The 20,500-nt window shown below is 38.6% G+C and overlaps 1 protein-coding gene across 1 annotated transcript in view; it reads left to right on the forward strand.

The window, feature by feature from the left end:
• Positions 1-20,500, forward strand: part of CR1 (complement C3b/C4b receptor 1 (Knops blood group)) — a 106,490-nt gene that overhangs the window by 53,771 nt on the left and 32,219 nt on the right. Inside the window, 9 exon segments of the mRNA XM_021063334.1 lie at positions 3,616-3,701; positions 7,517-7,912; positions 10,679-10,855; positions 10,948-11,050; positions 12,563-12,648; positions 15,013-15,054; positions 15,057-15,230; positions 17,257-17,436; positions 18,007-18,106. Of these exon segments, the coding sequence (XP_020918993.1) occupies positions 3,616-3,701; positions 7,517-7,912; positions 10,679-10,855; positions 10,948-11,050; positions 12,563-12,648; positions 15,013-15,054; positions 15,057-15,230; positions 17,257-17,436; positions 18,007-18,106 (1,344 nt within the window).

Here is a 20,500-nt window from a genome sequence, read left to right on the forward strand (position 1 = left end):
TTACAATACATGCAAAATAACCCAAGTGAAAAATAGAAAGTAGCAATAACAGTAAAATTAATTTCAATGATATGATGTTCAAAAAACTAGTGGAATCCCCCTCATGGCTCAGTGGTTAACAAACCCGACTAGTATCCATGAAGATGTGGGTTCGATCCCTGGCCTTGCTCAGTGGGTTAAGGATCTGGCATTGCCATAAGCTGTAAAAATAGTCATTGTATATTTGAAATAAATCCCTCTTGGTCACGTATATGATTCATTTTATACACTATTGGATTTGATTTGCTAATACTTTACTGATGATTTGTTTGCATCTGTAAAATATTATCAGATCAGACCCAACAATGTCTAAAACGAACTGCATATAATGACCATAGTGGGAATTATTCCAGGTATACAAGGTGGATTCAACATTCAAAAATCAATCAATATAACCAACCGTAAAAACAGGCCAAAGAATAAAAACAATTTGCTCACATCGACTGACTCAGAAAATGCATTTGACAAAATCCAACAGGAATTCATGATAAAAACGCACAGCAAATTAAGAATAAAATCAAACAAGTATTAAATCAAGGTATAAGTGGGTTTGCTTCCTACCGAATCTGTTCCATGATTTTATCTTAGCTTTTGGTGGTCGACAACCATCCTTGGTATAACTTGGCTGTAGACACAATCACTCCATTCTCTGCCTCTGTCCTCCCATGGCTTCACCTCTGTATGTATTAATATCATCTTCCTTCTGTGTGTCTCCATGTCCAAATACCCCTCTTCTTCCTGAGGGCACCAGTCATTGTGTAGAGGGCTCACCCTAACCCAGTGTGGCCTCATCTTAACATCTTAACATCTCATAACACATTTGTGAGGTTTCAAGTGGACATAAATCAGGAACACACTATTAAACCCAGTACAGACATGAACAGACGTTTCACTAAAGAGAATATACAGACGGAAAATAAGCATATAAAAAGATATGCAACCTCATTAGCCATTAGGAAAAGAAAATTAAAACAACAGTGGGACAATATTGCACACCTATCTGAATGGCAACAATAAAAAATAGTGAAAATGCCCAATGCCTAGCACAGATGTAGAGGGAACTGAATTACTCACATATTGCTGACAGGAATGTAAAATGGTAAATCCACTGAAAATATGGGAACTATGCATGTGTCAGGGCAAGGGATTATATGGTAAATCCCTGTACCTTCTGGTCAACCTTGCTGTGAACTGCTCTTACAAAGTGTCTATTAAAATTGCATAGATAGGAAGTCCCGTTGTGGCTCGGTGGTTAATGAATCTGACTAGGAACCATGAGGTTGCGGGTTCAATCCCTGGCCTTGCTCAGTGGGTTAAGGATCTGGCATTGCCGTGAGCTGTGGTGTAGATTGCAGACATGGCTCAGATCTGGCGTTGCTGTGGCTGTGGCGAAGGCCGGCAGCTACAGCTCTGATTCGACCCCTAGCCTGGGAACCTCCATATGCCGTGGACGCGGCCCTAGAAAAGACAAAAATAAATAAATAAATAAAATAAAATTGCATAGATATAAATACACATGCATATGCATGCATACAAACACATAAATTAGTGCAAATAAAACTGTGGAAAATTGAATAAAATTGGTAGACTGTATCTATGTCAAAATTCTGGTTTTAATATTATACTCTAGTTTTGCAAGATGTTATCAATGGGACAATTTGAGTAAAGGGTACCTGGGATCTCTCTGTATTGTTTCCTACAACTGCATATTGATCTATGACTATCTTAAAAAAAAAGTTACCTAAAGGAGGGTCTTCCTACCAGTCAATTCAATGTCCTAACCCAACTAATTCACAGGGTTTTGTTTTTTCTCTTTTTTTCCCTAACTTATCTAATGGGTTCATGTATGCTAGATTAAAAAAGAAGAAAAATGAAAATGACACAAAAATCCAAGGTCCTCACTGTCCCACTCTTGGATATCGGTAGAAGATTCTCAAATGTCTAGATATGTTTACTTATAGACTGCATTTGGTTTCTGGTAATGAAATGGTCATGGCTTTTTCTGAACCCTAACTTAGCCATATGACTCCACAGTTTTCTTTTGCCCAGAAGACCCTGAAAGTTAAGGTGGATGTAAAGACTTCAGACTGAAACGGATATAAAAATTCTGGATTCCTTTTAAATCACGTAGCTTGAGTCTTACCTCTATGCTCTATTTCTAAATAGCCTGAAAGCGAAGAGATCTGGCTAATATTTGCTCAATTGTTTTATCTACTTTGGGAGACGATTTAATAAGTGAAAACATTCTCCTGCTGTCATCTTTAACCAGTGAATACAAAGTTGTGTTTTGATTCATGATGTGTTCATTTCTGCCACGCTAAACCATAGTATATGCCAACTCAAGTTAGAACTTTGCTTCACCATTTTTTATTCCAATAAAAAAATATAAAATCAAAAAGACCACCTTAAGGAATAATCTTTGTGGGTGTTCCCATTGTGGCTTATCTGGGTAAGAACCCCACATTTTCTCTGTGAGGACATGGGTCCAATCCCTGGCCTCAATCAGTGGGTGAGGATCCAGCATTGCCGCAAGATGTGGTGTAGGTCACAGATGTAGCTTGGATCTGGTGTTGCTGTGGTTGCGGTGTAGGCTGGCAATTGCAGCTCTGATTTGACTCCTAGCCCGGGAACTTCCATGTGCTGCAGGTAGGGCCATTAAAGGAAAAAAGAATGTTTATAAAATCAAAATCCAGAGGAGTCCCCATGTTTCTTTGTTCCTGTGGCAAAAAGGCAGGAGGAGGTACACATACAGTGGAAAGACTGCAGCCCTCCTTTAATGCATTGGTTGTGGGTATGTGTGTTTGCAATGCTGTCTAGAATATTTTCATGTTTGGTGGTGTCATGATGACATTAAAAAAACTGAAAATAATACTGAAGACATTAATGAATACAATACAATCACTACTTCAATGTAAGAGTGCTTCAAGTTTCTTCAAGAACATACACTGCTGTCACTCTTCATTTGATCTCTATTTAATGTGTTTAGCTGCTTGAAGTTTGTTTCTTAGATATTCACAAGGCAACGTTCTCAGTGATACCAAAGTAACACTTGATAGTTATTTGACATTATTCATCTTAACTTGTATTAGTATAAAGTTTGGCCCTTCTAGCCACCAATTTTCATGAGTTGTTCAGCCCAACATTCCCTGACTATAGAGAATCTCAGTTGACATTAAAATAAGTGTCATTGATTTTTCCAAATTTTATAGCATGCTTTGAATAGCTTGTGACATAACTAATTGAAAGTTTCTGTCTTTAGCATTTAAAATATGAAATATGAGTTTAACTGTTTTATCCTGTTTGGACTTCCTTTGGTTCTAGCTTGATGAATTTCATTTATCTGAGGTGTATCTGCACCTTAAGGTAATAAAGAAGGGAGATCTCATCCAGTTTAGAAGGCATGAAGAAGAAAATGTTTAAGCCCCAATAAAGACATAAAACTTGGGAAAACGGCAGTATTAGACAAATGGAAATTGTCCTTCTGAATAGTCCAAGATTGTAGTCTCTTATAAGTAGCAATTTAAGCAGGATTAAGTGTTTATTTGGAATATAATATCCATTATTCTTTGCCTTTAGGTATCGACTTATTGGCCAATCCTCAGCTACATGTGTCATCTCAGGCAATTCTGTCATCTGGGATAATGACCCACCTACTTGTGAGAGTGAGTTGATATATTCTTTCCTAGTACCTTTACTAATAAATTCTTAGTTTTCCCATGGAGTTATAAAAAGCTTTATTTTTGCATTCTATCCTTTAAATAGCAGAAGAGAGTTGCATATTCTCAAACATATCTGTGGGTTTCTAACAACTGTTTTCTTAAGTTCGTCCTCATCCCGGGTTGTACCTTTTCTGAATCTGAGAGCAGAAATGCATAAAAGCCTTCAAACTTTATTTTTATTTCAATTAGTTTGGAATTATGTTGGTTCAATGAACCCCAGTGTAATAATCATTCTGCTTAGCCAATTAGTAAAGATTTTTAAGTTGATGCTCTCCAAGGTGGATGCAGCTGTGGAGGAATCAACACTTTCATGCACCAAAGGTTCAATGAACACTCTTGAGAGTCATCATGTAATATAAGCCTTAAAATGGGCTTATATTTTGACCCACTTCTTAGAATTTATACTTAGAAAGTAAACAGATTTTTTACAAGTAGCTCATTGTAAATTTTTTGTTGCAGCACACTTTATAATAGTACACATATTAAACTAAGCAAAATGCACTGCATGTTTCAAAATATGGTTTGGAAATAACTTACTGTAAGGAAAGAGGTATGTTAAAAATGATTACAGAGAATTCCCTGAGGATGTAAAATAGCCATGCAGAATTAGAAGAAAATGGAGTTCCCGTCGTGGCGCAGTGGTTAACGAATCCGACTAGGAACCATGAGGTTGCGGGTTTGGTCCCTGCCCTTGCTCAGTGGGTTAATGATCCGGCGTTGCCGTGAGCTGTGGTGTAGGTTGCAGACGCGGCTCGGATCCCGCGTTGCTGTGGCTCTGGCGTAGGCTGGTGGCTACAGCTCTGATTCAACCCCTAGCCTGGGAACCTCCATATGCCGCGGGAGCGGCCCAAGAAATAGCAACAACAACAACAACAACAACAACACAACAACAAAAAAAAAGACAAAAAAAAAAAAAAAGAATTAGAAGAAAATATATCCATACGCTGGAATTTTTTTCAGCCATAAAAAAGTTGTCATGGAGAAGGACTTAATGACATACAAGGATGATTAGTTTAAACATATAATATACATATATTTGTCTGAAGAAAGTCAGATGACCAAATAACATGTTTTACATGATATAAATATTTTATATATAAACAGAGATATAAGTAATGTTTTATATAAGATAAAATGTTTTATGTAAGATACAAGATGATGCAATATTTCATTTTATGAAAAATAATGCATTTATACCTATTTCTATATTTTCATCTTTATTTATAATTCTGAAACCTTTTTATTTCCAACCCTGAAAATGACTTTAAGCTTCCTCGGTGAAGGATGGGGGGAAAATTATAGCACACATTTTGGCTGTATGGCAGGTGCTTCCTCAGAAGAGCCAGTTTCCCATTTATTCAAGGTGCTCCGGGTCTCTAATGCTGGTTCTCAAGTCTTGGAATTGGTTAACAAATAACAGCCTTCTTTGTTTTTATTTGCATTTCTCTAATAATTAGTGATGTTGTGCATTTTTTTCATGTGCCTGCTGGCCATCCACATGTATTCTTTGGAGAAATGTCTATTTATGCCCACTTTTTGATTTTTTGTTATTGTTGTATTGCATGAGTAGTTTGTATATTTTGGAGATTAAGCCCTACAAGGTTGCATCATTTGCAAATATTTTCTCCAATTCTGTAAATTGTCTAGGAAAATCATTCTAAAATTTCTGTTTCAATTTTCTCTAGCAATTAAGTACTACCACTCAGCCTCAGCCGTCCTGAGTTCCTTTCAACGTGTCTAAATTGCTACTAATCTTATCCAAATTCTTAATTTCACTAATTGTATTTTACAAATATAGAACATTGATTTGATTCCTTTCAAAATGTATCCTGTCACCTTTAATTGCTTCTAGTCCTTTCGAATTTTAGGATTTGTGGGAGTTCCCATTGTGTCTCTGTAGGTTAAGAACCTGACACTAGTATTCATGAGGATGTGTCCAATCTCTGGCTTTGCTTGGTGGGTTAAGGATCCAGCATTGCTGCAAGTTGCAGTGTAGGTTTCAGATGTGTCTCTGATCCTTCATTTCTGTGGGTGTGGTGTAGGCTGGCAGTTGCAGCTCTGATGAGACCCCCTAGCCTAGGAACATCTATATACTGTAGGTGTGGCCCTAAAAAGAAAAAGAAAAAAAGTTTAGGTTTTGTGTATTTTATCCTTGAGTAGATAATCATAGTTATTTTAAATCTGTGAGTGAAAATTCCAATATCTGGAGTCCTAATGGCTCAGTTTCTACTGTCAGTGATTAGTTTGGTTCTTATTTGTGTTTTTTTTTTTTTTTCCTCAACTACCTGGTTATCTTTAACTACATATCAAGAATTATACTTGCAAACTTTTCTGTAGAAATAAATGAAGGTGTTAGACAACTAATCTTCTTCCAGAGTGGAATTTTATTGTTATTTCTGCCAGGTACCTGGGGACCCTAAAAATCTGAGACTTTAATTTAATTTCAAAAACAACGATTTTTCTGGGCCACCTCAAAAATTGTTAAAGAACAATTCCAGTAATCTCGAGTCCCAGAGGCTAGTTTTTGAGGTCTTAGTACATTTCAGAAAGTATTACCAAAGTTTCCATTTTGAAGGTCTTGGACTCCAATTTTTATTCTTTTACTCCATGAGACTATCAAAAGTTTAAGCCACTCAAATGCCCCCTCCTGATTCAACTAAACTTCCTAGGTATTTTGAAGTAACTTACTTCCAGTTACATAGTGTTAGAAATACAATGTTCTACTTCTACATTTTCAGCTGTATTTAGCATTTTTTTGGACTTTTACATGTTATGATATCAAACATAGGCTTGATAAAATGAGTTGATAAGTTTTTTCTTATGTCTTGTGACACATTTGAAATTATATTTAGAAGTATATATTACTTTAAACTGTAATAGAATTTATGTGTGAAATTTTCTTTTCTATACTTACAAGATTCTTGGTCCATTCTAGTTTTCTATGTCTTCCTGAATGAATATTAGTCATTTATATTTTCATTTATATCACTTAGATTTTCAAAATTTTTAACATACAGTAGCCTACAGTTTCATAAATATCTCATATTTATGCAAATGTGCTCAAATTACTTTTCCTAATTCTATATACCTGTGTTGTCTCTCTTCCTTTTAGCAAGAGTTTTTTTTTCTTAAACTGCATTCTGTTAATAACAAAAAAATGAAAATTAAGAAGGCAAATGGAAAAGAATGAGGGAAACTGTGTAAACTGTGTTATAATAATATGATCAAGGAGCTATTGAAAATTAAAAGAATTTGGATTGTATTAATAAATGCATGTGTTTACAGGGTACAAGTAGAAAAAGCAGAACACATGCTAGCATGCCCACCCTAAATTATAACTTTGGAAGAACTTATCTACATGTTAGCAAAGATTAAAACCACATAATGAAAGTAAAACAGGAGTTCCCGTCGTGGTGCAGTGGTTAACGAATCCGACTAGGAACCATGAGGTGCGGGTTCGGTCCCTGCCTTGCTCAGTGGTTAACGATCCGGCGTGCGTGAGCTGTGGTGTAGGTTGCAGACGCGGCTCGGATCCTGCGTTGCTGAGCTCTGGCGTGGCCGGAGGCTACAGCTCCGATTCGACCCTAGCCTGGAACCTCCATATGCCGCAGGAGCGGCCCAAGAAATAGCAAAAAAGACCAAAAAAAAAAAAAAAAAAAAAAAAAAAAAAAAAAAAGAAAGTAAAAACAGTTACAGTTTAGGGACTCATTTGACTTCTCCCTCTGGTTATTTTAATTCACTGCTTTCCCTTTTCCCAGGTATTCCTTGCGGGCCACCCCCGGCCATCGCCAATGGAGATTTCATTAGCAGTAATAGAGAATATTTCCCATACGGAACAGTGGTGACCTATCGCTGCAATCTTGGAGATAGAAGGATGAAGTTTGAGCTCGTGGGTTCACCGTCAATATATTGCACCAGCAAAGACAATCAAGTTGGCATCTGGAGTGGCCCTCCCCCCCAGTGCATTATACCTAATAAATGCACACCTCCAGAGGTTGAAAATGCATTCAGGATATCTGAGAAGAAAAGCCTATTTTCCTTATATGAAACTGTGCAGTTTACGTGTCAACCTGGCTTTATCATCAAAGGACCCTCCACTGTTCACTGTCACGCACAAAACAAATGGGGGCCGGAGTTGCCCAGCTGCTCCAGGAGTAAGTCTGACTGAGGCTTTGAAGGGGCCCACAAATGACATGAGCTGTAGGAGGATCAGGACATTAGTATTTTCTCTCGGGGAAGGATATGTGGTGAGCAGTATAGATGAGAAAATTTTCTTGGGAGGAAATAGGAAATAAAGAAGGAGTGTATATGCATGTGTGTGTGTTCAAATTCAGCAGCAAAGATAAATGAGCAGGGAATGTAAAGGTTTTTTGGGATTCTTATAAACAGAAGTTTTCTGCACATACCATCATCTATTGGTTACCTTTTTTTTCAGTCAAAACAATCTTTTTTTTTTTTTTTTTTTTAAATTATCAGAGTTCCCGTCGTGGTGCAGTGGTTAACGAATCCAACTAGGAACCATGAGATTGCGGGTTCGGTCCCTGCCCTTGCTCAGTGGGTTAATGATCCAGCGTTGCCGTGAGCTGTGGTGTAGGTTGCAGACGCGGCTCTGATCCCGAGTTGCTGTGGCTCTGGCGTAGGCTGGTGGCTACAGCTCCGATTGGACCCCTAGCCTGGGAACCTCCATATGCCGCGGGAGTGGCCCAAGAAATAGCAACAACAACAACAACAAAAGACAAAAAAAAAAAAAATTATCCATTGCTTTTGAGTATAGTAATTGCTATGTAATGATTTGTTCCTCTTGTCAGGCACCATTCTGTAGGCTATGGATGCACTTAGTCCTTAAGTAAAAGGTATGAGGTAATTATGATTCTTTCCAGTTTTACAGAGAAAGTTCAGTCTTAAAGAGGTTAGATAACTGTCCAAGATTAAATAGATAGTAACTCTGAGAAGACCAGAACCCGAGTCTACCTGACTCCAGAGCCAGGGAAATCACAAGCAGCTCTAGGTATTTCAAGGAATGAGGGATTTCGTGGAGGTACAAGGGTATAAAGATATTGTTAGAAGAGCAGGAAAAGGAGTGGTTAACGAATCCGACTAGGAACCATGGGGTTGCAGGTTCGATCCCTGGCCTTGCTCAGTGGGTTAGGATCCGGCATTGCCATGAGCTGTGGTGAGCTGTGGTGTAGGTTGCAGACAAGGCACAGACAAGGCTCGGATCCCGCGTTGCTGTGGCTGTGGTGTAGGCCGGCACTATAACTCCGATTGGACCCCTAGCCTGGGAACCTCCATATACCATGGGAGCAGCCCTAGAAAAGGCAAAAAGACAAAAAAAAAAAAAAAGAAAAAGAGCAGGAAGAGCAAAAGGAGGAAGGCAATATTACCAGATGTTCAGGGGCTTCCGTTTCTCCCAGACTAGAGCACAGGTGCCTGTAGTCACAGCTGAAAGGCTCACTGAGCAGGTATTTCCTCTAGCTGCTCGATGCTGCAGAAGCTGCCACAGCTGCCAGAATATAATATAGCTGAGACTGCTGGAGCCTGCAGCCATTGGCATTACTAGCACTGAAGTTTGCTGCTGTTAAGGCAGAAGCGTCAACCTTGTCAATTCTAGAATCTCCTTTACAAGAAGAATGGCTTCTCTCATCTTCCAGCCTTTTAATTTAGTATAAATGCCTCCAATTGGCAAAGCTTAACCAGGACCCAGCTGGCAAGAAAGATGAGCAGTGTAGTTTTCAGGCCTGTAGCCCCAGCAGTCAAAGGAGAACACAGAGGTGTGAGGCTGGGAGCCAACAGAAATTTAACCAGCACAAGCACTTAAACATCACATCACAGTTACTGTATCACAGGGAAACAAGAGGGTGATGGGCCCTGAAAGTGGGTATTACAGTAAGAGAGTATTTACAAATTCCCTCGGGAGGTCATTTATTCTAATCCAATATCCCATTTTATATTTGAGAATGCTAAAGTCCGAGAAAAACTGACCTGCTCTAAGCTAAAATAAAATGATTCTTCATGTTACTACAGTTTCATTTAATTTAGGAGATTCAAATGCAATTTGGTTCTCAATTCAAATCAACTGTATAAAGAGACAGAGACTCAGTTACAACATGCAGTATGAAATATGAACTCTCATTGTGAGGACTATAGGCTTTTGAGAAGATTTCATTCAATGGAATGAATGAAATGAATTTTTTTGTTGGAATGAAAGGAGTGGTTAGGCAGGACTTGGCTACAGAAAGTGGAGAGAAAAGACTTATCTTCTCCACTAACTGATGTCAGGTGGCCACTAGAGAGCAGTTGGAAAGAGATGGGAAGAGATGTAGGAATCCTGTTTGTCACCACAGAGTGTGATAGGTGATAGGGAGATTTGAATGAGACATGGGTACAAGCTTCCCTTATGGCCAAAAGAATAGACTATAATTTGGGGAGATGCCTTTCTCGAAAGGGGATATGAAGATATGAAAATCCATCAGTCTTAACAATTGTGTTACATGGAGGGGACCCATCTGCTGTGTCATCTAAGGGGTAGATTTTTTTTTTAGGCCTGCACCCAAGGCATATGCCTGAGTGAGGCCAGGGATCGAACCCACATCCTCACGGACACTAGTTGGGTTCGTTACTGCTGAGCCACAGCAGAAACTCCCAAGGGGGTGGATTTTAGATGGAAAATCATGAACTGAGGATGTCTCTGTTTTAGTCACAGTTATCAGCCTATCAGTTCTGTTGCTTTTTGCAAGACACTTTCTGTGAGTGTCTGTGTATGTTTTCGTATATTTAATTTTGCCAATGATAAAATGAGAGGGTGTTCATCTATCAGATTTTTAAAAACACATAGATTTATCATATGACTCTCTTGGCCAGTTTACCACCAAGGAAAGTTTACTTTCACACAATTAACAGCATTTAATACTCTTTCCCAGTATGTCAGCTACCTCCAGAAATCCCGCATGGTAAACACAATGCAGGCCAGAGGAACACTTTTTCCACTGGGCAGGAAGTGTCCTACAGCTGCCAGCCCGGCTATGATCTTAGAGGGGCTGCTTCTCTGCGCTGTACATCCCAGGGAGACTGGAGCCCAGAAGCCCCCAGATGTGCAGGTACCTGTACTCTTGCCTGGTTTACCGACCAATCTCTTTGTCCCTCACAGGGACCTCTCACGCCTGTGTGTGTGTGTGTTTTTTTTTCCTAGCGAAATCATGTGCTGACTTCTTGGACCAACTCCCTAATGGACGTGTGCTCTTTCCACTGAATTTCCAGCTTGGGGCAAAAGTGTCCTTCGTTTGTGATGAGGGGTAAGTGTGTTTGCCTGGCCTACTGGACACTGGAATAGAAGTGAATTCAAAAAGGGAAGATGTAGTGTGATTTAAATAAAAAAGATATTTGGGGATGTTAAACTTGGGGAATGTAGGAGCTCCCATCATGGCTCAGTGGAAATGAATCTGGTTAGCATCCAAGAGGATGCAAGTTCGATCCCTGGCCTTGATCAGTGGGTTAAGGATCCAGCGTTGCTGTGAGCTATGGTGTAGGTTGCAGATGCGTCTCGGACCTGGTGTTCCTGGGGCTGTGGGGTCGGCTGGCTGCTACAGCTCTGATTCAACCGCTAGCCTTGGAAACTCCATATGCTGTTGGTGTGGCCCTAGAAAGACAAAAAAGGGGGGGGGAGGAATGTATATGGGAAGTAACTCTAAGGAAAAGGGGGAACTAATAACATCTGAAGGAAAAATTGAGACATATATTAAGTGACAGGTTCAAACACAAATACACGTACTGCTTATGAATATATGCAGGAGACAAAGTAAGTGAAAAAAATCACGTTTTCCAAACAGAAAAGAAAGCGTAATTTGAAGAGTTACAGAAAAAAATTGATAAGCAAAAAAAGCTTATTAAAAAAAACTAAGATCATTTAAGAATTTTTTAAGAAAAAAATTTAACCATCAAAATTGAACTGTGTAATAGGAGTGAAAGTATGAGAATAAGCAGTTAAATCCAGTCGTATATCACCTGGTTAGTAATGGGCCATGGTCTCTGGAATGGATTGTGGTAGCTGATTTAATGTTGTAGGAAAGGTCATTAACTCGGCTTATGTGAATCTCAGGCACTTCCCAGAATGCACATTGCTACACGGGAAGTATCGAGCATGAGCAACAAAGCACCTGATCTCAAAATGTTCAAAGAATCCTTGTCAGGCACTAAATACCAGGACTCAGTAAAATTTCAGAGCCATCAGGGTCCAATATACATTGAGAATTTTGGTGGATTTTATACAAAAGTCATTTCAACCTTCTTTTGATTTTTGCCTAGAATATTCATGCTTACTCTTCTACAGCCTAACATGCTGTGTGAGCCTTCTGCATAACCATCACAAATGGAGAGACAAAAGGACAATCTTTATTATCTTTCCAGTTATTCTCTGTTTTTCCAGTCCAAACTGGGAGCTGGTTTACTTACTGCTTCAGTGTCAGCACTTGGACTATGTTTTAATCTGATAGGCAGTGAGTAGATTTATCAGCTTTGTCATAGAATGCTCAGTGGGAGCTGATTCCTCTGAGTCTGAGTCCAGGATCGAGGAGGTGACAGCTATGCCACTTCTGCTTTCTTCACCTGAGGCCGGAACAATATAATGTCACCAAGTGGCTGTGCTTTGCTGTTCTCCCTCACTGGAAGCTGTGACTTTGCCAGACTGATGTGGCCTCTGAACCTCTTGCACCTGCTGGTTTCAGGTCCTCAAAATGCTGAGATTTCTATAAACAGAATAACGTTTTGGCTGATTCAGCTTATATATTCACTCCCATTTTCTTCCTTAGATACCAATTAAAAGGCAGTTCTACTAGTCATTGTGTCTTGGTTGGAATGGAAATTTTTTGGAACAGCAGTGTCCCTGTGTGTGAAAGTGAGTAAAAGGGGTAATGCTTTAGGCCAATCTCTCCCTTTACTCTGTTTGGCAATTTGACCTCTGGCCTCCCCAGCTGTTGTTCTTCTATTTTCTAATCTGAATTATTGATAAATGTTTGCTTACTTTAATACTATTTTACCGTGCATCAATTTGTTGTGATGAACTTGGGTCGTGTATCTCCTGTTTGGGGAACCATCTGATCAGTCTCTGTCCTTTTGAATTCTATGTTCCATCTGATAAATCATGCTGTAGTTCGCCTCTAAGTCAGGAAAGATTAGATAATGTGACATTTTGACAAACGTTTTTCTCTTTTCCTTACTTCCTTCTTTTTCTTTTTTTTATGCCATAAAGATATAGTCACTCTACAATTTTACTATCCATTTTCTGATATACAAATAAGAGTCATTCATTCATTCAGTTATTTATTGAGCACATACTATGTGCTTGATGTTCTTCTAAGCACTGGTATTATAACAGTGGACAAGATGAACAAATTCCCTCTCCCATGTTATTTATATTCAAGTGGGGAGATGTACAAGAAAGAAAATAAACAAAGTGAATTTTACGGAGCTGGTAGATCAGAGCAGTGCAGAAATGAGGGGAAAGTGGGAGTAATATTACACAGGGTAAGCAGGTTAAGAGTCCTTAAACTCTCAAAACTTGTGTCTAAATAAAGTATGCTGAAAGATTCAGAAACAAGAAGCTGATTAAAAAATGTCTCCTCTATACAATACCACTACTGATTTCTTCTAGTCTAACCCATTTGTATTTTTCATTTGACCCTAAAGATTGGAAATATATATGTGTGTGTATATATATATTTTTTAACCAGTCCAAATGTTACAGAAATATTCATGTTTCTAGAAATCTGCTGTCATCCTCTGATGATTTTTATAGTAAAACTTTCTAAGAACATAACATATTGACCCCTGCTGTCCAAGAAGCCCAACATTCAGTGAAGTAACATGACAAAATTCCATCCTACTGGCATGCATTAGAGATCATTTATTTTATCTATTTTTATTTCTATTTGCTTTTTAGGGCCACACATGAGGCATATAGAATTTCCTAGGCTAGGGGTTGAATCAGAACTGTAGCTGACCACTTATGCCACAGTCACAGTGACACAGGATCTGAGCTACCTCTGTAAATTATGCCGCAGTTCACAGCAACGCCGGATCCTTAAACCCACTGAGCAAGACCAGGGATTGAACCTACATCCTCATGGATACTAGTCAGGTTCAATGTCCCTGAGCTACAATGGAAACTCCTAGAGCTCATTTATTGATTGTATTATTTGTCTTATTTTTCAGATTTTTTTCTGGTTTAGGTAGCATCTTCCAAATCCCCAGCCTAATTAGAAACGTTAAATAGAAGTGAGGAAGGGATAGTTTTAAAGAGATAAGCAGATACCAGAAAAAAATTAACAAATTGAAACCTCATGGAAAGTAAAGAAAAAAATATTAAATCATAAACAGTCCCCTGCATTAAAAAAAATAATAAACTAAGTGGTCTGAATCATTTAGAGAATTTCCAATGAACCATGTATGTTTCTACTCATTGTGACAGCACTACTGTCAAAATTCATTGAGGGTCAGTATCAGTAAGTCATCAAGGAAATGTTTCTTTCCTTTAAGGTAATTAGTACCTATGCAATACATTGTAGAAATATTTCCCAAGAATGTGTGCTCTCTGGAGGACAAAAACTTTATCTGTGTTCATCCCCACTTTATCCTCTGAGCCCTGTTGAGTGGATGACACAGAATAAGTGCTCAATTAATATATGTTGAGTAAATGAATGAGTTACCCTCCAACTGGTTGTTTTTTTTTCTTTAAAAGTTTCACTACTTCGGAGTTCCCATCATGGCTCAGCGGTTAACGAACCCAACTAGCATTCATGAGGATGTGGGTTCGATCCCTACCCTCACTCAGTGGGCTAAGGATCCAGTGTTGTCATGAGCTGGGGTGTAGGTCACAGATGGGGCTAGGATCCAGCATTGCTGTGGCCTAGGCCTAGGCCGGCAACCTAGCCTGGGAACCTCCATATGCTGAGGGTGTGGCCCTAAAAAGACAAAAAGACAAAAAAAAAAAAAAAAAAAAAAAAAGAAAAGAAAAGAAAAAGTTTCGGTGCTTAATTAAAAATGAGAAGTTTCTATTATCCAGAAAACTTAAAGGCCTGGAAGATTCAGGATAGGCAAATTCTTTTGTACATTTTCAAATTAAAAAAAATGAGATTGAAATCTCCTTTCACTTAGTCCATTTTGTGTTTTTTCGGTAGCACCAACTGTAGTACCCTGGGACTGTAGAACATCTCTGTTGAAAACTTTTCAATGAAACTTAGAGCTTTTGCCTTCTTTCCAGAAATTTTGTGTCCATATCCTCCTGATATCCTTAATGGGAGACACACGGCACACCTCTGGAAGTCTTTCCTTTTGGAAAAGAAGTAACCTACACATGTGACCCACACCCAGAGAGAGGAAAGATCTTCAGCCTCATTGGGAAGAGCACCATCCACTGCACCAGCGACAGTCAAGGGAATGGAATTTGGAGCGGCCCCGCCCCTCACTGTGGAGTTCAGGGTTCGTGAGCCCCATCCCACATTCCAAATGGCTTTAGAAGGTCTAAACCCAAGTCTCCAAATTTCCAAAATGACAGCATGGTGTTTATTCATGCGCATGACACAGTTCAATGCAAGATCAATAATAAATGGTTTTAAGATTCATCAACAAGCAAGATTGTGATGATTTTTGTTTCCAGAGGACTGATGAAAAGAGATGGAGGAAGTGGGCAGAGGTTCTAGTTCTAATTATAATTAGAAGGAAAATGTTTTCAAAGCATAGTGATTGAAAGCAAATACCTATGAACCTTAACTAGCATAAAGTTCATAGGTATTTGGAGGTGTTGGAGAGAAGCACAGATTAACAGAGAATGAAACCCGGCAGGATTGTTTTAATTACCTATTTGGCCAGAGACTGCTGTGCAGTCTCTATGAAAATTGGGCTGTAAAATTGTAGACAAAACACAAAGATTCTTTGAGCCAATTTGGGCTAAGTTCTAAGTTAACACAGGGTTCACTTGACACTAATTTTCACTGTTGAAGTCTTTCTACTTTGGTGGAAAGAGAAAGCAGAGCATTGTGAGCTCAAGAGGAAATGCAAAATAGAGTATGTATGTCTAAGGTCTGGAGATGGTTTCCTAAGACACCCACACTCAGAAAGTGAATATGGGAAAGAGAAAGTAAGTTGTGGAAGTGACTCTAGTCCCAGCATAACATACTGACCACAGGGGAACTCTGAGAGAAAAGAGCAGTTCTAAAAGGAAAGGGACCAAGGATAGACACTCAGTCATTTTTTTGCCCTCACTCTCCTCCTGCAGCACCATGGCTTCAACTTGAGGTCCCCCATGAGCCTGTTTACAGATACAGAGTCCTACTTCAGATTCACTGAATCGACAGAGAGAAACCATCTTCCCTTAAGTTCTATGATTTTTTTTTCAACATAACTGTATCTTGAGATGGCAGCGATAGTTTTATTGGCTATATATTTTTAGATTGGAGACTTGCCAGATCATCTTCATTTGCTGATTTTGGCCTTAGATAGTCATTTTTAGTCAGAAGAGAAACTCTTTGAACTAGAAGCTGGTCTATCTAATATTCAAGCTCTAAAATAAAAAGGAAACAAGCAATATATTATAGACGGATAAATTTCCAATGAAGATATCTTTAAAATAAGCCAAATTCTTATACTCAGAAAAAGTATTTAATTATGTTAAAGATATGAGAAATTGGTTTGCAGATTTTCATACATAGAATGATCAGTGTGCAAAATTTGCTCTAGCTTTATATTTATTATTTAAAAAAATAATTGAAAGGGAGATGGAGGATACCTAGAGTAAAAACTAAAGGAGAACTTATTGTCAAAACCAAGTGGAAATGATTTCTATTTTTCCAAGCATATATACCTTTTTGATTTCATACTACTTGAATGTAAGCTGAATTTTTATTCTTCAATCCTAGGGCATGGGGCTAAAACTAGAATTTGATTCAACAACATACACTTCAAACAATGTTATAATAAGAACTATAGTTCTTTGGTTTTTTGGTTTCATTTTGAGGAGATGTTATTTATTTTCACATTGTGTTCAAATGGTTGGCTTAGAAATCAGGCCTAGAAAGGCAGTGGTGCTTCCTAGTTTCAAGAAATATCTTGAGTTCTCCATTCATGCCTGTAAACCCTCTACTGCAGTTTTGATGCACTGAAGCACAAGGAAACCAGACAAGAAAGGTAAAACCTGGGCAGAAGCACTCTTTATATCTCCCTAAAAATGTAAAAAAAAAAAAAAAATGAATTGGCACTATCTTTTACAGTAAATTATGTGAGTAAAATGCCCAGGTAGCGATCTTCCAAATAGTCCCTTTTCTAACGGGCATGTGCTAATGGAACCGTTCTCCCATTTCCTAACCTGTCAAAGCTTACAAGGAAGTTATCTTTCCAAAACAAAAAGTTTCTTTTGTTCTGACATCAAATCTAACAAGAAAGAGAGAAAGAAGAATGGCATTGGGTGTCTTTTTTGAACTCTGATGTTCTTTCTTCTTTTGGTTTCTAGGTCACTGTAATGCTCCAGATCAGTTTCAGTTTGCCAAGCTGAAAAGCCAAACCAATGCATCTAAGTTTCCCATTGGGACATCTTTAAAATATGAATGCCATCCCGAGTACTACAAGATGTCATTCTCTATCAAGTGCCTGGAAAACCTCACGTGGTCAAGCGCCATTGATGTCTGTAAACGTGAGCAAACCCTGCATTGGAATATTCCCATGTTTGCTTAAGTATCTATACAATCTTATTTAACTTTTCCAAATTTTAGAGATGAGAATATTTTGTTTGTCAAACATAGTCAAATAGGTGGAGGTTAGGAGGCTGTCTTGTTACCTAATTATTGGTTGAAATGTTTATCTCATGAGACAGTTTAGAGAATATTTGTGGGGAAGTAAGTAAGGAATTACTCCAGATCAGGAAAAAATTTTTGTAGGGATACATAAACTCTTTGAATAACCAAGTAGGGAAAAAAATGTTATACGGGTGGGATGTAAAACCATAAATAACCCTTATATTTTGAAAAGAGATTTGAGGTGGAGATAAGATAGATCTGGAGGGGAGGTGTTTTTGAAAGTGATGCTTAGTGAGTGGCTGAGCTTGAGGCAGTCTGCTGAGGTTCCTCAAAGTGGCAAAATCTGGGAAACAGTCAGAATTGCATATACACTTCAGACGGCTACAGTCGGGTGAGAAATAACTTGTTACGCACTAACAAAATTCAGATTACTCTTCCTGGCTCCCAAATTCTGTTTCTTTCCCAAGGTAAATCATGTGAAACTCCTTCAGATCCTGTGAATGGCATGGTGTATGTAAATACAGATACCCAGTTTGGATCCAGAATTAATTTCTCTTGTAATACAGGGTGAGTTGACAGCAGCATCTTTTGATTTAAGAGTTCTAGGACATGGACACTGTGGTATATGGAATGACTGGCCATCAGGGACCTGCTGTGTAGCACAGGGAACTCTACCCAATATTTGATGATAATCTATATGCAAAAAGAATCTGAAAAAAAAGAATATGTGTGTATATGAATAATTGAATCAGTTTGTTATGGAAATTATCACAACATTGTAAATCAACACTACTTCAGTAAAAGTTTAAAAAATGAAAGACTTAAAAAAAGCATTCCAAGACAGCAGTACTACTTTCTGGTCATATTTCAGAAAGGAGGACTAGCTTCTTACCATCTGCTCTCAAGAAAGCTTGAACATAGATGTTTAACTCCTAGTTGAAATGAATAAAGTACAGTAAGTTTCGAGAGGAAATCTGTGTCTTTGCTGGAATCCAGGGTAGTACATACAAGAAAAGCGAGGTATTCACCAGGTAGAAAGGAAGAAAATGGGTGAAGGGCAGGGTCAAACCATACCAAAGCCTTAACCCAGCGGAGGCATGGCTGGAAGAGAGGGAAGGCCATGGAGCAGCTGTGAGAAAGGAAATCTTAGAGGTGACTGCACCATTCATTTGCCGGGGCTGCCATCACAAAGTCTGACAAACTGGGTGGCTTACCACAACAACAAAAATTTAGTCTCTCACAGTTTTGGAGGGTAGAAGTCCAAAATCAGGATGTTGGCCGCATATGCTCTCTCCAGCGCCTCTGAGGAAGGATCCTTCCTTGCCTCTTCCAGCTGACTCATCCTTCCTTGACACGTGGCAGCATCACACCAGTTTTTGCTTCTATCTTCCCATGGCCATCTTAGCTCTGTGTCTGTGTGTCCCCCCAGGGCACCGTCCTCTCTGTGTGAGTCTGAGTCCAGAGTTCTCCCTTTTGATATAGAGGCCAATCACATTTGTTTAGGACTCACCTTAATGAATTCATCTTAAAGTGATTACATCTGCAAAGACTCTATTTCCAAGTAAGGTCATATTCACAGGAGGAATATGGAGGTTAGGACTTCACCATTCTTTGGGGGAAACATCATTCAACCCATAACAGAGCCCCCTATGAAAATGCCAGACATAAATTGCTGGGCGGTAGTCCCACCTTTGGTACTTATTATCCCTGCTCAACACACAGTAGAATCTCAACCTCACTGCCAATGAGCAGCTAAACCAGTAGAGAATATGGGCTAAATTCATACTGCCATGACACCCACCTAAAAGATGCTGGTGACCTTTAGCATATTTGCTAACCGAGGATTTACAGATCATAATCTGACAAAGTAAAATTAGAATAAATCTAAACACTTTTCTCTTTCTTCAAGCATTTTGAAGTGCAATCTGTAAATTCTCTGGCTGCACCCTCTTTACTTGGTATTGCCAAATAAGAGTCTACTTCTGAGCATTATAAAACAGAAAACCATTGGCTTATGATATGCTATGGGAAATTAATATAAAAAAGACTAATCTGAGAGTTCCCATCATGGAACAGTGGAAACGAATCCGACTAGGAACCATGAGGTTGCAGGTTCCCTCTCTGGGCTCGCTCACTGAGTTAAGGATCAGGTGTTGTTGTGAGCTGTGGTGTAGGTCGCAGATGTGGCTCGGATCTGCCGTTGCTGTGGCTCTGGTGTAGGCTGGCAGCAACAGCTTGGATTAGACCCCTGGCCTGGGAACCTCCATATGCCATGGGTGTGGCCATAAAAAAGATAAAAGACAAAAGACAAAAAAAAAAAAAAAAAAAAACCGAACAAACAAAAAAAAACAAAAACAAAAACGAACAAACAAAAAAAAAACCACATTAATCTGAAAAATCAGAAGAAATGGCCTCTTACAAAAAAGATTTATTTCCAAGAAATAGGAGAAACTTTTAGAAAAATATGTTTACATTTTGAACAAGATTCATTTGCACACTTTCTGGGAAACTAGTTAGGAAATTTGCTTCTGAATGAAAAGCAGAATAGTCAAATTAAAAAAAAAATCTGTGATAAACACACTGAATACTGTGGAAAATTTAAGCAAGGAGTATGAAGAAAAATTAATAAAATTCTCCCAGAATTAAGAGCAAAAGATAAAGAAGAAGAGGAATGAGAAGATATGTGTAAGAATACTAGGATTCAAAATACGTGTAACAAAAATTCCTGGAGGCGAAAACAATAAGCCCATACTTAGCCATCACTAGGGAATCTTCTGTATTACAGAGATAAGGAAAAAACATCCAGAATGCAGAGAGGAAATTAATAAACCATAATACCTACAAAAGAAAATTAATCTATATTGATCTTTCACATCACTAAATTGCAGAAGGTAGTGATTCTAATGAACTAAGCTAGTATTCACATTTAGAGGCTACATGTGTGCATTAAAGGATAAGCAA

Source organism: Sus scrofa, chromosome 9, assembly GCF_000003025.6.
Source record: "Sus scrofa isolate TJ Tabasco breed Duroc chromosome 9, Sscrofa11.1, whole genome shotgun sequence".
NCBI lineage: Eukaryota > Metazoa > Chordata > Mammalia > Artiodactyla > Suidae > Sus > Sus scrofa.